Source organism: Nannospalax galili, unplaced genomic scaffold, assembly GCF_000622305.1.
Source record: "Nannospalax galili isolate Female #2095 unplaced genomic scaffold, S.galili_v1.0 scaffold158, whole genome shotgun sequence".
Classification (NCBI taxonomy): Eukaryota; Metazoa; Chordata; class Mammalia; order Rodentia; family Spalacidae; genus Nannospalax; species Nannospalax galili.
In genome coordinates, this window is record NW_008345290.1 from 7,291,140 (window position 1) to 7,309,256 (window position 18,117).

The 18,117-nt window shown below is 38.4% G+C and overlaps 1 protein-coding gene across 1 annotated transcript in view; it reads right to left on the reverse strand.

Annotated features, from left to right (window-relative positions):
• Positions 1-1,962: 1,962 nt before the first annotated feature.
• The window catches only part of Hibadh (3-hydroxyisobutyrate dehydrogenase), a 142,499-nt gene continuing 126,344 nt past the window's right edge, over positions 1,963-18,117 (reverse strand). The window contains exons 5-8 of the mRNA XM_008841516.3: positions 15,337-15,470; positions 13,677-13,753; positions 5,016-5,172; positions 1,963-2,908 (exon numbers count right to left, since the gene is read on the reverse strand). Coding sequence (XP_008839738.1) covers positions 2,750-2,908; positions 5,016-5,172; positions 13,677-13,753; positions 15,337-15,470 — 527 coding nt within the window. The 3' untranslated portion in view covers positions 1,963-2,749. The remainder of the gene's footprint in view (positions 2,909-5,015; positions 5,173-13,676; positions 13,754-15,336; positions 15,471-18,117) is intronic.

An 18,117-nucleotide genomic window follows, 5' to 3' on the forward strand; every position in this document is an offset into this window, starting at 1 on the left:
CCAAATCCATATGGTTAATTTCCAGTCCTTGTATTACTCAAGTTATGAGTATCTTTTGAAAGACAACCACTGCCTCCTTAAAACAATTTTTATTTGGTTTCCAGGACCCTCTCTTCTCGCTCCCCTTCTTTACTGGTTGCCCCTCCCCATTTTCATTTTCCCACCCACACAGGGCTTAGTCCTTGGACCTTACAGTCTCCTCTTAGATGCCTGCCAAGCATCTCAAATGAACCGGCTTCCCCTCCTAACCTACAGTCTTCCCCAGACATCTTCCCCACTAAGCAGCAGCTCCTTTCTTCCACGTTCTCAGGGTTTCAGCCTTGGAGTTTCCTTTGGTTCTTCTTCCTCTCTGAACCATCCATCAGTCAGTGGCTCGACCTTGACGGCCAGAATCTAACCACATCTTGCCTTTGTTATCTCTGTAACATTCCAGCCCAACTTCCACTTGCTCTCACTTGCATTATGCCAACAGTCTCCTGACTAGGCCCCTTGTTCCCAGGCCCCATATGCATGCTGCTAAAAGCTATTCTCCACGCAGCATCTAGCATGATCCATTTAAAAGCTGGGTCAGATCACATCATTCTTATGAACAAAATTCTTCATAAAATGACTTTTATGAAAGGTTGTTTGCAAAATGGCCATCAGAATGTCCTTCTTTGGGTCCACACACTCATGGAGTCCTTCCTATGTGGACTCTGGGCATGGTTGTGTGGCCAACATACCAGAGGCAGCTGAAAAATGCTTGTTCACTGTGGCTGGCCCTCCATCACTCTACTTCTGCAACCACGTGAACAGACTCAAGCTAGCCTCCTGGAGATAAGTGATCTCTTGAAGAGAAGCTATCCTAGCTGTGTGACCCTTCAGTTTTAGATAAACCAGCCTCATCTAGAAGAAAAAGCTCACCTCGAGAATTTTGAAAAAATAGTAACTGTATTGTATTAAGCCATTAAATAGTGGGGTGGCTTGTTACTCAGTGAAAGCAAACTGGGGTAATGCTGTTCATTTCAGAAGTCGATGTTCTACCACAGCCACAGAGCCATTCTTCCCGCTCCACTTGACTTAGAGAGCCTCCTTATAGCCTCCTCACTGTCCTACCTCAGGGCCACTGTACTTTGTTTCCCACACTTGGACTATCTTTCCGCCAATACCTCGTTCTTTGCTCCCTGACTGCTTTTTTATCCCTGCTCAAATACCAGCATATCCAAGAGAACTTCTTTTACACTAACAAGTACCTCTGACACTCCCTTTATTATTTTTTCACTTTTTAGTTCTTCTCACCCGACATATACATTACAATTGCTTTCATTTGTTATACCAGAATTTGTAAGGGCAAGAACTTTGTCTTATTTATTACGGTATTGTTTTAATAGTGCCTGGAACTTTTCAATCACCAGGAGAATGACAAAAGTAATAGCCTTTCTGACAACTTGATGTCCAAGTCTATCACCTGGAATGTTTCTTAAGGCTAAGGCAGGAACACTGGGGACTGTGCTCCACAATGGGGCAAGTTACATTTGATACTGGTCTACAGCACCTAATACCTAGAAAACATTCAAATATATAACCACCAAGCTTTTTTAAAAAATATCTTTAAAGATTTATTATTTTCATTTTGTGTCTATGAGTATATTGCCTGCATGCATGTAAGTGCACCAGTGTCATGAAAGGCCTGTGGACGTCAGAAGAGGTGTAGGATCCCTTGGAACTAGAGTTATGGATGCTTGTTAGCTGCCATGTGAGTGCTGGGAATTGAATCTGGGTCCTCTGCAAGAGTAGCCAGTGCTCTTAACTATAGAGCCATCGCTCCATCCTTCCTCCCAACCAAGTCTTCAGAAGGGCAGCTGGATGCTGGCTTGCCAATGGCCAACTCTAAGCTCTGTACCCTTTGACCTTCCATGTTCATCTTTCCCTCCCATTAACCTATAAAAACAAACAACAACAAAAAAACCAAAAGCCCCAAGAAAATGTTATCAGCATAGAAATTTATTTTAATCCAAAATAATATGTCTATATTTAGAATAATGTAATAATTATCTAAAGGAAATATCATTATTGGCTCTGAGATAGTCTAAAGATGTCATTCTTTTGAAGTCAAAAATAATGTAGTAAGAATGTACAAGGAAGCAAAAATATAGAAGCAAGTCTGGTGAGTGCTGGGGTTATACAGGAGGGGCACACTAAGACACTGGAACAGAGTCCAAACAGTAAGACATGCAGCAACCAGCTCCATCTATCAATATCCAGAAAGTAAGTCAGCAACCTCAGGAAGTCAGGAATAACAGCACTTAGTTAACAGGACCAACTACCCGAGGAATACAGGTAGTGATTCACTATATTTTTTCCCTCTAATTTGTCTCTGCACACCAATTTCTTTTCTTTCCTTTACCACAAGTTTCACCCTGTTGACAAATACTTGGTTTTATTTGCAAAGTAGAACAAATAAAATATTCTGATCAAAGTATTCAGTTTAGTTGAAAATGCTCAGGGATCAAACTTTTTAAAAAGGTCAACTGAGCTAGTTAGCAGAAACCATCAGTGGCTTGCAGAAAAAAAAAAAAATCAGGTATGTTTGCTAAACAGATGGAAAGCAGCATTTAAAAATGGGTGAAAAATCCCAGGGATTATTGTAATATAGACAATCAAAAGCAGACAGATGACCTTTGATTAAACCCATTTACTTGTAGAGTGAGCTAGAAGAAAGCTCTAGACAGAGTTTGTTCTCAACAGTGTCCATGGCCAGAAGGCACAGTCAGAAGGTTTCCTCTTCTCGTAGATACTGGAACACAGATGAGAAGTCTTTCTTTGAGTAGCCCTTTGCACACATCATCCTATAGATCTGATGGGCCAGGCTGCCTAGAAGGATTGGGCTCTTCGTGTTGGTGGCAGAGTCTTGTGCCAATCCCAGGTCCTAAGTCAAACAAGGCAGGAGGGAACACATTTGAGACTTCTGGTAAAGACTCATTTTGGAATTGTTTCCTAATGCTAAAAGAGGAAGGAACAATAAGATTTGTATAAGCTGTGTGTGTGTGTGTGTGTGAGAGAGAGAGAGAGAGAGAGGGAGAGAGAAAGAGAGAGAGAGAGAGAGAGAGAGAGAGAGAGAGAGAGAGAGAGAGAGAGAGAGATTTTCCCTCTTTTGATGCTGGGGATCAGGCTGAGCATTTCATGTAATGCTAGGTAAGCACTCTACCTCTAAGTGCCACTCCCAGCCCTTAAACACTTTAGTAAATGCTTTCATACAGCTAGAAAAGTGCTCCAAACAGAAACTTTGATTTCTGAATGTCTGTGATCCCATCCTCTGTGAGAACTATCTGTTTTATTTTGTTTGGGGATAGGAATTACTATTACTATTACTAGGCAGGATTACACAGGGAAATATTTTTTAAATCTGCAGAAGTAGATAAGATAGTCATAAAAATATTTTCTAACACGAAAAGGAATATATAGAAACAGCTTCAAATATTACTCTATCCAATAAATACTTAAAGTGAGCCAGAAGCTGGCATGCAATGATAAACACAGCCACAGTGCACATAAGCCCAGACCACTGAAGAAAGACAATCAACAGGGATTTGTATAATTTGAAGAGTGCTACCAATATGGGAGCCTAAGAGGCACAGTCCAGGGTGCTGGGTAAAACCTTCCAGAGAAAGAGATGGCTGAGCACAGAGCTGAAAGATGAGTAGGTGTTAGCTAGGTAAAAAGCATGGGGGGAGGGTGGCAGGAAAGAAAGAGTGGTCCTGGCAGAGAAGAGTCAATGGGAAGGTTTGCGAGTGAGAAAGAACAAGAGGCAGAAATGAGCTCAGCATGGCTAAAGCAGAGAGGAAGGACGAGAAACTGAACGTAGTGAAGGAAGCAAAGGCCAAATCATCACGGCCTTGTTAGACAAAATGCAGAGATAGGCATTGACCAACGAGTATGGAAACTATTAAGGGAATGTACCAGGAGACTGACATACTCAGGTTATGTTTCAGCCTGTTCTCACTGTCATGTGGAAAATGAACTGGAGAAGGTCAGAAGGGAAGGCAAGAGGATCAGCTAAGGAGTCCTGAGGTGCATCAAAATGATGCATAGCCATGAAATTGGTGGAGGAAGAAAACAGACCTGAGTGAATTCAAGACATACTCAAGAAGTAGAACAGATAAATGTCACGGGGGATTTGGAGAGTAAGATAAACAATGGTGTGTGTGTGTGTGTGTGTGTGTGTGTGTGTGTGTGTACTCTTGTAATCAGGGGAAATGTCAAGAGGGGAGGGATGAGCTCCATGCAGAAATCTGGAAGTCTTCCATCTAAGAATTATTTTCTACAGTTGAGATTACGAATGAAAGGAGGCCAAAGAATTGCTTTTCAAATGACTAATTTACAGAAATTCATACGTATACATTAAGCAGGAAGATATATTTAGAAACCATGGGAGGATTTCCTCTTCTTTTGTGATGTGTATACACAATGCACTAACAACTGCTTTCACTCTCAGGAGTTGGTAAGTTAACATAAATTTATAATGAAGCACAAAAATCTCACCAGCTTATATTATAAGTAAAACCAAGCACCAGAGAAAAAATTTGACTTATTCTTTTCATTCAAAAGCCCAGGAATAAAATGAACAAGGATTTTTTTTTTTAATGACAACATAATTTGTATTTATCACAATGTTATGGTTAGCTCAGTGATTAACATACACAATTAGGGAATCACAACAGAATATTAGAGAATTGAGTTTACACCCCTGAGTTCCAGTACAGGATAACCCAGTAGCAACCAGTAATCCCATGAATCCAACCCCCTAGTGATCTACAAAACTTAGAGTCTGAGCTCCTTCACCTTGTGCCTACATGCCCCCCTAAAAACTAAAGTCAACCCAGAACAGGTACTACAAGTGACCATGAACAAGGATTTTTATCAAATTTATGTTAATTTTTAGTAGGAAAGTGACTCACTACTGAATCTTGCCATCTAGATTAAACCGTTAAATAGTTTCTTCCCTCTCTCTTGGTTAATCTTTGCATTTATCATACCTTAGCCATGAGCGTTGTTCCAAATCCACCCTGATAGTTATTAGCTGAGGGAACTCCATCCATTACTCCTGGTACAGGATTGTAAGTGTCACTTGACCAACATCGTCCTGAGCTCATATTCAGGATTTTAGCCAATAGTTTTGGGTCAAGCCCTAACCTGTCAAAGGTCAAAGAAAAATGTTAAATGTTAGAATGGACAAGTCACCCATGACTTATTTATGTGTGAGGAGGCTCCATCTTTTCTTTCCAATAGTATATATCTGAAATCAAAGCAGAGTTGGGAGGCAGGGAATCACTGCAAGTTTGAGGCCAGCTTGGGACATACAGTGCGTTCCAAACCAATCTGGACTACAGAGCAAGATCCCATCTCAAAAAGCCAAAATAAATAAAATAAATGAATAAATACATAGATTTAAAGCCAGATAAGCAATCCACTTTTGAATTATATAGTATTAAAAGCTATTGATTTAAGCAAGATCATTTCTGAGCCAGAACATTTAGAGAAAGTTTTCTGCACTATCTATTATTGAGAAGAAATTATACATAACTGCATTAAAAGTGTGGTCAGTTTGTCACACACACACGGCCTTTCTAGTCTTTCAGATATTATTGCTTTTATATGTCACTTATGAACTTTAAATCAAGTGATAAGCTAAATTCTACATCCACACACAAATGACGTATTTCAGAAAGAAATACTGACAAACAATACATCATAGGAGTCTGTGTGGATGCATTTACACTCATGCTTATTCCTTTGGCTTTTGTGAGAATATAAGAGATGAACCATGTGCTGTAAAATGTGCTTAGGAGAAGTTATCATTATAAAAGAAGTTATTTCTTGCTGCAAACTTATCCTTATTTATTAAATCCTCATTAGATAATCCTGCTTATGAAGCAAATATACCCAGAGTTGTGACATATGCTATCTATTCAGAGACATGCATTATAGTTCTGGGTCGACTGTGGATAAGGTTACTGATCCTGATAAAACAAAGCTTGCCCAAGCGGAAACATCATTTGTTCTATCACTGGGCTGATGACATAAATGCTACTCAGTGTGGACCCTAGAAGAAACGGCATCAAGATGCTCTACTACGTTGATTTTAAGGAAGCACTCTTTGGGAAGTACCATTTGGTTAAGTATCACTGAATCAAGTTTCAAATAAAACTTTATACTCAGCAATTTATTGGTTTCTTTCATGCAAAGGACCATTATAAAACAACTGTCATAAAAACTCTGCTTTGTCTTAAAACCAACCTCTTCTAGAAAATTTAAAAAAAAAAAAAAAAAGATTGAAAAGAGGCACTTATGTAAATGTTAAACAAACTGCACTCTAGCATGCTTAAGTTGTTTACTGCATGTGCTGGAAACATATGTCTGCTCACTTAAAAACCTGAATCCAAAACCAGTAAAACAGTTTTCTGTTGCTAAAGCAGAGAAAAGAGTTAATAGTCAGGATATGTATAGAATTCCATGTACAACAATGGGACATTATATAATCAGGCTTTCGAGAGGTGGTGCTATGTGACACCAAGAGTCTAAGTTTGTATGGTGGCCTTTATTATAATGATGGGTTTTTTTTATTAAGATTTATAAAAAATATAGATTTCCTCTATATCACCTATCATAAATTCTGTTTAATAACAGATTGTCAGATAGAAACCCAACAGTTTTACTTTGATTTTATAAAGGCCCAAGTTTGGCAGAGCATGTTGGAGAATGCTTGTATCCTAGCACTTGGGAGGCAGAAGCAGGAAGATCAAGAGTTCAAGGCCAGAGTGTGTTACATAGTGAGTTCCAAGCCAACTCATGCTACATTAGTGAGATGCTGTTGCAAAAAAAAAAAAAAACAAAGGGGAGGGGCTGGAGATATGGCTCAGTGGGTAAGAACCCTGGCTGCTCTTACACAGGGCCAGGGTTTGGTTACCAGCATCCACTGGCAGCTCCCAACTGTTTGTTACTACAATTCTAGGGGATCCAATGCCCTCTTCTGGCCTCTGCAGGCACCAGACATGGACATGACACATGTACACACTCAGGCAAAACACCCATACACATAAAATAAATCTTTAAAAAAAAAAAAAAAAAGAGGAAAAAAAGATGGAGCAGTATCATTTCATCATGGTTTGTTTCCTGAGTAGTTTGCAATGGATGTTTTCTTCTGCCAGTTTAAATGAAACACACTATCAATATGATGGTGTGATCTACAGCTTAGGAAAATGAAAAGCCAGCGTTCTTTGGGAATAACTATGAAGAATAAAACCACAAATTAACTATTAGTTGATTGCTGTAACTATAAACATGTTATCTAAGCACAACCATCCATCCCTAACGTGCTCCATAAAGAGAACATATTTTTGAAGACAGCTAAACATTTTGGGTGTTTCCCAACTTAAGATTTCCAGATGATTTCCCCTCTTTATAACCTGCTGGGTTATGCTGGGTAGTGCCTCACAAGAATCTTCACTGCTGAGGATATTCACACACTGTAGCAGTCACCTTAAAGCAAGGAAAGCATACTTTCCTAACTTGGCAAAAACCTCCATTTTTCTTGAATTAAATATTCAAAGGAAAAATACTGGCACTGGTTTATGAAAACCTGGTTTTGGTGAACATATTGGGGGAGCGGGGAAGGGGGATGCAGGCACACCCGCAATCCAGTGGCAGTTGTTTCTCCATTCACTTTTCAAATCTGGAGCCTGGTGCTCTCTGACTGCCTCCCGACTCTGCAGCAAAGTATATCATTAAAAAGAGCAAGTGAGGAGTGTTTTGCATTTCATGTGAGGATTCTTTAGCTGGCACATACATAACTGACAGTTAGAATTAGACATGATATTAAAATCAGTTACTGAAGTCTTCTGTCTTCCACTGTGCCCAAGGCTTGTAATGGTCTGAAACCAGCTAGAATACACAGTAATTGTCATTCAGAGAGTCTACCCTAGAACGTCATGCTTCACTGGAGAAGACTGAGTTTCCATTTGAAATCAACAAATTAATCCAAGACAGGTATCTGAAAGGGCAAGTTTAATAGGAAGCAGCTACTGGGCTCTCAACCATGATAAAATGTTATTGCTGTTTCCCTGTAAATTGGCTGGGAACATATGATACTTTCTGCATAAGAGCCCCATTGCTGTTCAGGAGATATACAGCTCAAGCCATCAAAAGGATGACAGTCTGTCAGTCCCCATAATAACTTGCCACTGGATGTGGTTCGAGAGTGTGCGTGTGCATGCTTGTGACTTTACAATTGCTGGAATGTTCTCTGATATAAACAGGATGAATTCATTGCTCTGACCGCATATATAATGCAACTCAAATAAACGCCACTATGTCAAAGCTACTCACCTCTAAAACACAAGAACATTAAATGAACTTTTTGGAGAAGTGAAAATGATGCATCAACTATTTAAAAATGAAAAAGTATTAAAAAAAAAAACCTTTGCCTTTACCATAACCAAGGTTTTAAGGGCCAAAAGTTTGTTCATTTATATCTTTGTTTAGTGTCTACATTGGTTTTATGTAAGAACAATACAGCAACAACAAGAACTGGAGACAGATCTGGAAATAAAACATCTAAGGCCATGTCAATTTTAATCAATCACTCACTTAATTCACTAATGCTTATTCAGATCTGCTATGTGCCAGTGTTAGGCACGCAGCCAAGGAGGCGACAAAGAAGTTGAGAGCAGCCTGTGCCTGCCTTCCAGGGGCAGGTGAGGAAAGATCTAGGTGCAGAGAGCATGTGACTAAGGCAAAAGGGCTGCATCCCATCCACTCACCCCCGCAACCACAACCTTCATTTAGTCAAGTCTTTGCTGAGTGTCTGCTATTTGCCAGGTATGCACTGAAGAGTCAGCCATGAGTTCACAGAACCATGTCCTTTCATGGAACTCATTTCTAGATGGGAAGCAAGACAGACAGGCAATAAATAAGCATAACCACATATGCGTGCGTACATACACACACACACACACACACACACACACACACACACACACACACACACACACACACACCAGTGCCAGGTAGTGATATGGGCCATGAAGGGAAAAATACCCAAGTAAGAGTCAATTCAAATACTAACCACCTCACTACAACCACAGATACCATTAACTACCATGCTAGGAACAATTTTTTAAAGATTCCTTACATGGATTGGGGGTTGAAGAGATGGCTCAGTGGTTAAGAGCACCGACTGCTCTTGCAGAGGACCTGGGTTTGGTTTCCAGTACCCACACGGTGGCTAACAGCCATCTGTAACCCCAGTTCCAAAGGATCTAATACCGTCTTCTGACCTCTGCAAGCACTGCACAACATGGGTGCACTTCTATGCATGTAGGCAGTATACTCATACACATAAAAGAAAAATAATAAATAAAAAAGATTTACATGGATTAATTCACCTTCACAATAAACCTAGGAGACTGATACTATTATTATTTCATAAATGAGAAAGGCAGAAGTCATGCATAACAAGATGCAGATTCTGACTAACTAGCCAATGTAGCATTTTATCTGTTTATTAAGAAATCCAGGGGCTGGAGAAATGGTTCACTGGTTAAGAGCACTAGTTGCTCAATAAATTACTTAAAAATAAAAAAAAAAAAGAAAAAAAACAAAACAAAACAAAAACAAAGAGCACTGGTTGCTCTTGCAGAAGACCTGGGTTCAGTTCCCAGCACCTACACGATGGCTAATGACTGTCTATAGTTTCAGGAGATCCAACACCCTCTTCTTGCCCTCCATGGGGATTGCATGACATGGGTATACATACATACAGGCGAAACACTTATACACATACAATAAAAAAGGAAGGAAGGAAGGAAGGAAGGAAGGAGGGAGGGAGGGAAGGAAGGAGGAAAAAAAAAGGAAGGAAGGAAGGAAGGAAGGAAGGAAGGAAGGAAGGAAGATCAAGTGAGAAAGAAACTAACCAAGCTGGGTGTGATGATGCACATCTTCAATCCCAGCACTCAGGGGTAAGGGTGAGGGGAAGACAGAGGCAGGAGAAGCACAGTAATTTTGAGGCCCGCCTAGTCTATACAGTGTTTTCCAAATCAGCCAGGGATGCATAGTGAGATCCTGCCTCAAAAGGAAAAAAATTCTAATAAAAATGTTTAAACTTTCTGCCATTTGTTCCATTGACTAGGGTATAAAAATAAGATATTTCTGTCCTCACATTAAGAGAAAAGGCAACATCTAGGTGCAATGACCAGGAAATTTAATTACAGTTGTGGAAAAGTTCTCACGGCTTTCAACTGTTCAAGAGAAGTCCAACTGTTTTCTGCCTCCTTTGGTGAAGAAGACAAGATGGTGGCAGCACGCAGGGCCTGGGCTCTACTGGCAATGCAAACAACTTGTTATAGCACTGATGCTTTTTAGAAATCAATTCCCAATGGAGCAAAAATAAAAATAAAACAATAAAATTCACATTAACAATGCTGTTTCTATGTAATCCACAGAAACACACTTTCTGTAATACTAGTAGGGCACTTTCAAGGCCATAAAAATTACTTCAGAGCCCTAACTAGGAATCTAATTAGATAGGAGAAAGGTCCAATAAAAAGGCATCTCAAAATGTATTGTATACCAATATTTTTGCTCTTTATTTTTTTTATAACATTTTAAAATTTCACTAACATCCATAAAGACTCACTGTAAAAGAGCAAAGGGTCAATACGTATTTTAAACTGTAAGATTTTATTCCTGTATTAAAGAGAAACAGCATTCCAGAAAAAACACTGACTTAAGAGAATGAAATTAATCAGAAATGATCACTTCATTCCAACAGGCAACTCAGTCTGTAAATGTTGTCATTAATACTCTAAAAAATTTCACTTGTGAGTGCTCAGAATATAAACGTGGGTGAACTGCTTTGATGTTGCACAGCTTTGTAGGAATTTACTACTTGGGAATTTATGCTTGCTGATGCCAATTTTCTCTTTCACCTTGCAAAGCTCAATAAATCGTGGCCGCTCTCTACACTCTATTAGAGAACAATCCTGTCATTTTAAACCATGTCTGTAAACCATGAGAAAAGACGATCACAAAAGCACCCATTTTTAGGGCTTGCAAACCACTTAGAACCTTTGTAAAATAAAGTGAGAAAATCCTAATGTTACAAAAATAATTTATTAATACAATCTGAAACATTGGCAAGTGATAAATTATTTTAACAGTCAAATAAAATGAGCAAATTTTTGCCCTTTTTACACATTTTATTTATATGCATGGGTCTATATACATCAGTACATATTTGGATTTTAAAGAAAAATTAAACATTTAAAAGTTTCATATTTTCAAATACTATTTTGTCATAGTGGATCATGACCAAAATAAGGAAAATTATTGTTTCTGCTATTCATGTCCTTATTTGCAATTCTGTCATCTTCTATTTCCTTCTTGCAAACCACCCACTACAGTAGCCCATGGTTTTCATTTCAACATATACATTCTATTCGGTGGAAATTCCACTATTTACTAGCTGGTATTTAGAGAACATTCACAAGCATTTACCTTAGACAAAGGTCCATTTTAATTTTCTAAATTGCATATATTTCTGTTGTGTGTGTATGTGTGTGGGCTTGCCACAGTGCATGTGTGGAGGTCCGAGGACAACCTGGGAGAGTCAGTTCTCTCCTTCCACCATGTGGGTTCAGGGGATCGAACTCAGGTTGTCAGGATTGGCAGCGATTGCCTTCTTTACTCACTGAGCAATCTTGTCAGCCCCAAAGCTTCATTTTAGAAAAGAAAATGATCATCTAATCAGAGTTTTGACAGGAAAATTATTTAAGTACCAGAAGATGCATCATTGAGTCTAAGGTGCACCCTGAGCCAGTGACGGATGCGCAGGGGAAGGGGTAAAGAATAAACTAGTGAAGATAAGGTGGGTACTTTAGTCCTAGTATAACCTAGGTTTATCTAGGTTTTTACTTTTTATGGTGTATTCACTTATTTTCAGAAAAATTAAAAAAATTATACACATAAACATCTATGTTGTCTAGTCTTGTTGTCGACATCAATTAATTCTACATGTAATATGGGTTTCTATTTTCCTCTTCCATGAAATAGGTCTAGAGAATAGACATGAAAACAAATTTGCTAGTAACAAGTTTTGCAGTTATGATAAGTGACCCATAGCCTGAAACTGGCCACAATACAGATACAATACTCTGAAGGGCTCCCCATGCACAACTGGTTTTATTAAGGCTCTGCACAGATATGCCTTACCATCTTATAGACATTCAGTTTTAAAATGTAAATGGTATGGGATATTGATAAACCAATTAGCGCTGATGCAAAGCAAATTCCTCTTTTATCTCAATTACAACATGACAACTTAATAGGTCAAGATAGTTTAACATCTGAGACAGGAGCAATTCAATAAAACAACAGCATCTTGATATGGTAATTAAGAGGAAATGCGAACCCATTACCTTTTAAAAAATATCTCAAGCACTATGGCTCCTTTTATTGCTTTTATCAAAAGCTGTGGTCTGAGCCACTGCTCTGCTCAGTGATGTCTCTGATAAGTTAGGTTTGGACAATGTGAAGAAAAGATGGGACTAAAGTGTCTTGCTCATTAAGCAGCTTTCTAAAGTAACAAATGTGTATTTATTATATTCATGAGATACAAAAACATTCAAAATATTAATTAGGTGATTAATCATAAGTAGCGGTCCCAATTCAAAAGATTAAAGGCTAAAAATAAGGCATTAACCTTAAGCATTCTAAAGGATGGTTTCTGGAAGGAAAAACAGAATTCCTGACTCACTAGTGGCATTTCATATCTTAATGTAAAGTAACCAGGCAAGTTAAAATGGAAGTTATGCACATGAACTGTACTTTTAAGAATGCAAGCCTGATTATCCTGACAGCAGACTACCAAAAACCTTTTAATGCAGATTCTGGGGACTGTATTTAAAACAGGTACATAAAACCAGCTTCATGGTAGCATAACACTTGAATTCACTATACATAAAAGCATGTTTCACATAAATTTGTCCTAACACCGCCAAAATGTTTAAATTTTATCGTAAAAGTGTTTCTTGCCTTTCAGCATAATAGATGATATGGGGCTTCCATATAATAAATAAAACTTCAAATTCACAGCATGATATACTTTGTGCCTAAGGCAAAGAGCATTCAAGTTCTCCAAGAAACAAAACCTACAAAGTTTAATAATAAAGCCCTTCTAAAGCATCCCTGGATCAACCCACTTATCTCTCATCAACATAATTCTTTTAACATCAAAAATCAAATAGGGGGTTGGAGAGATGGCTCAGTGGTTAAGAGCACTTATTGCTCTTCCAGAGGACTCAGGTTCCATTCCCACCCATATGGCAGCTAACACTCATTCTTCAGTTCCAGGGGATCCGACACCATCTTCTGGCCTCTGAGGGTACCAGGCATGCACATGGTACACCTGCATACATGCAGGCAAAATGCTCATACACATAAAGTTAAAAAGTAAAATCTTGCTAGGTATAGTGGCACATATACTTTGAAGGCAGAGGCAGGCAGATCTCTGTGAGATCAAGGTCAGCCTGTATACCTAGTCAATTCTAGGCCAGCTGGGGCTATAGAGAAACCCTGTCTCAAAAATAAAATAAAATAAGGAAGACAATTGTCAGTATATGAAAATGTTCCATTTAACAAACCTGATTCCGAGATTCATAGCTTCAGCAGTTCCAATCATACTAATAGCCAACAGCATGTTGTTGCAGATCTTTGCGGCCTGAAAATAAATTGAGTACATATTAAATACCTTTATTTTCAAGTTATAGTTTACAGGAACCTTTTCTTAATCTGAGACCATAGGCCTCTTTCAAAAACAAAACAAAAAGAAACAAAAAAACCCCCAGCATTCAATTGTGGCTACTCCTGAATGAGAAGGACATTCCGTTCAGCACGCCTCCATGAGCCTAACACACTGCCCAGGGCAGTCTCTGGGAGTCTCTTCCTTCCGCTTGATAATAAATGGCACTCCTAGCATGGGCTCAGCACTATAAGGACTGCTGATCCATGGGGCACCACTGGTCTGAAGGAAGAAGACTCCATTCTAATCTGGAAGTGGGAAAGATATGCTACTCTAAAGGTAACAAATGAGCAAGGAAAAGAAACAAATGGTCAAGTATGCGATAAAGATACTAAGGAAGAGACAGCAGGGCTTCAGGGAGAATCACACGAGTGTGAAGGTATGTTAGGAGTGGGATAAGAATAATGAGCTTAATTTCAGAATTCAACAATATTATCATCAGTAAAAGCAGGAGCACAGAGGAGGTATAGCTGGAAATCATCTCTTAAAAGGCCAGGGCAGCATTTAAAAAGGCAAGAAAGAAAATGGAGATCACGGGAAAAGGTAAATATAGAAAAGGTATTAAATTACATGACAGCACGTATATCCCTGGGATTATAAGAAAATTACCATATATACATATGAATATTGAGAAATGTGATAGTTAAGACTGCCCAGAGAGTTAAAATTCGATATGGTAGAAAACAGGTGTCTCCTCTGTTCCAAATAGGGACGCACCAGGAACACATAGACATCTTGACAGAGTTGGGTTTCATTACAGTGTTGGGCAGAGTGGTAAATTTGACATCTAGAGCCCCATTTGGCTCTCTAGCAGTAAACTAAGTATTTGATAATGGAAGAAAGATTAGATTCAAGTAATGTGCAGATTGACAAGATGGTCAGAAATGGGAATCATTAAAGTAAAACTCAATAAAATTTGGAGAATGGCCCAAGTATGGAAACAGTAAGTTTAGCTCAATAAAGGTGTCTAAGTTAACACTGAAGTTCTTGAGCCTTATTGACTATGATAAAAGCACTAAGAGGAGCAGTGGAATGAGCATGAACACGGCTAGGAGTGGTCAGAAACAGCTTCACTTCAGAGTTCAGTACTATCAATCATCTCATGCTTCTAAAGTTATTTGCTTTCAAGAAGATTAAAGTGCATGGACTATTGCTTCCTAATTGCACCTCCAATATAACAAATAATTACAAAATTACAAAATTAAATGATGGCTAACAGCCATTCAGACATGAGAACTTCAAACAGAAGTAGTATAAAGGTTGATTTCAGTGGTCCCTGGACTGCATGTCAAGACCCTAAAAAATGAATTTTGGATATTTAAAAAAAATAAATACATTGGTTGACATCTGCCTAAATCTACTAGAAATTATGGAAAAACCAACCTATTCCAAATTAACAAAATCTAAGCAAGGAATTCACAGAAGGAACACATTAAAGAGGAACAATATGTGGTCAGGAAAAAGAAAGGAATGTTTTACATGAGTCATGTCATCCTTGTTACCTGCCCAGTCCCAACAGCTCCACAATATAGCACACTGGAGCCCATGCACCCCAGCAACTCTTGGGCAGCAGCAAATTCATCTTCAACTCCTCCCACCATAAACGTGAGGTTCCCAGACCGAGCAGCTCCTACACCTGAGTCATCAAAAGAGATAGAAGCAAAAGGAAATCATTCTTAAACTGTTTAGGTAAGTGTCAAATGAGACAAATATCTCTAAATAAATGTAAACATTTTGCCTCAAAACATATTTTTGCCAGGCATGTGTAAGAGTCTCTAAATCTCCAGAGGAATAATTCTTCAAGTGTTATGTAGGTTAATCATAAACTCAAAAGACAAACAGATTTGGTCCTGCTCCCATTCTCAATTCATCGGCACAATCATGGCACAATATACAAGAGAATCTGAAATGTCCATTTTATTTTAATTCATCCTAAGACACCTATTCAGTAATAGAAAGTCAATCTGTCTGTCTGTCATCTATTGATCATCTATCTGTAGTTTATCTGAGCCCTGACTAGCACTGCAGCAAGCAGAGGGGCCTGCTGTCAAGCAGCACTGGAGGACTCTGGTTCACAAGCTCCCTCTCCAAATTCCATCTACAGATGGGAGCTATAGAGATCTGACTTGGGCCCATAAACAAGTCAGCATTTTGGATGGCAAGATTCTACATATATTTTTTGTTTTGGCTTTTTGAGACAGGGTCTCCCTGCAGCCCCCAGCTGGCTTGGAACTCACTATGTAGACCAGGCTCACCTCAATCTCACAGAGATTTGCTTGCCCCTGGCGGCCCCATCTCCCCATGGTGGGATTAAAGGTATGAGACACCATGCCCCAGCTCTATTTTTTTTTTTTTTAAGGGAAAGGAATGTTATTTTGATGGCCCTTGGCGCTTTACAGTACCAGTTGCTTCTGCTACACATCTTTGAGGCAACTCATTCCTACTGATAGGAGCACAAACAAGAAATAAACTTTAACACTGGTTTGGCTATGTCTTAGCTTTTAACAGAGGCTTGATGAATGATTACTGATTAAAATGTTCTAATTTAGGCTTGTCTTAAAGGGGTGGGGAGGAGCCTTCTTCCAATAAATTTTTATTAAGTAGAAAATAAAATCAAGAATAGTAATGTTTTTAACATTGAGAGAAATATTAGTTCAAAATTTTAAGTTGGATTTTCATATTCAAAAATAGTATGTGGATAAGCTATATCAGTACAACTTCTGTCTTACAACTCACTTTATAACTTATCTGCAGCTAGAGATAAGGAAACCCTAACTATATCAAGAATCATACCTGGTCATTAGGACTGTCAGTAATGGCCCATTGTTTCAATTTAATTTAACGTATAAAATAACAGTTTTACACATTAAAATAGCCCACACGAAGAGTTCCCTATTTCATTTAAAATAAAACTATTTTGCTACTGCCAATCAAGTAGCTTTCTCTTTCATGGTTCATTCTATTATTAATCATTTACTAAAAGCAAGGTCAGTGATTTAAACCAAACAATCTTGGGAATGCATTCCCTTATGTTACAGAAGCCTAAAATGCTCACACATATTTCAAATTACATAATTTCACACTATCTTCAGACATAGTTTTAGAGGGATTATGTATAAATACCTAGTTATAGAAATACTTTCAATCAGCTGATTGATGTTGTTTGAATATTCTGATAATGTTGATATTTTAAAAACTGTCATTTTGCTCATTTCTAATTCACTTTACCAAGATAGTGAACCACTAATATTTTATGATTGTTTTGCTCAATTTCTTTAGCCATTCTCATTCAAACCACATAGCCACCCCTTCTCCTAATCCTGTTGATCTGACCTAGAGAAATTAAGTAGACAATTTAAGTCAAAGCTTACAAACAAATCCAGCACTATCCATCATAGGTCAGCAGCTTTGTATCTAGATTACAGACTGCTAAATAGCTTCAGAGAGTCATTTATTAAAAGAAAAATTAATGCTGACAATGGTTCTCAGCTGGTTAATCTTTTGACAGGTGCACTTTCTCACTTGTTCAAACACATATTTCAAAAAGAAGAAATAAGTTACTTAAGCAAGAAAAGATCACACAAGAAAGAATAATTTATCTTTTAATCTGGAAGTTCATAGCAGCCTGATTCTTTCCCCTCTCAACACCGTGGTGTGCTGCTTCTGACCTTATCATAACCTACACCCAACGTAGGGTCTGGTCAAACTGAGTAATTCTAAAAGCTTTGGCAGTTCTTGGGGCCAAATCCTATCTTCCCATGCACATTCTTTAAATCCATCCAGGCTACTCCCAATGGAAGGACAGAACTAAGACTTCAACCATCCTAAAATAAACATGACCACTGTGAACAGAGGAAAGGACACCTGGAGAGCTGGAACTCAAAAGCTTTGCAAGACACCCTACAGACTTCAGAGGACACTGTAGGTTTTTATGTCCATTAGTAATAAGCAATAAATATATTGTCTTGCAAATATTTTAATTCAAGCCCATTTTCCAAAATAGGGCAACAAAGAATGCATGTTTGGGTAGCCAGGGCACTGGGAGAAATATTTACAAGTTGAATATCCCTAATTCAAAAACCTAAAATCTGAAACGTTCCAAATTCCAAAGCTTTTTGAGGCCATAACAGGAAATTTTCTATCTGTCCTTAGGTGATGGGACACAGTCAAATTGCAGGCACACTAAAATTTTGGTGTAAAATTACCTTCAGCCTATAAAGTGCACATAAAACAGAAATAAATTCTGTGTTTAGACTTGGGCCTCAACCCTAAGATATCGCATG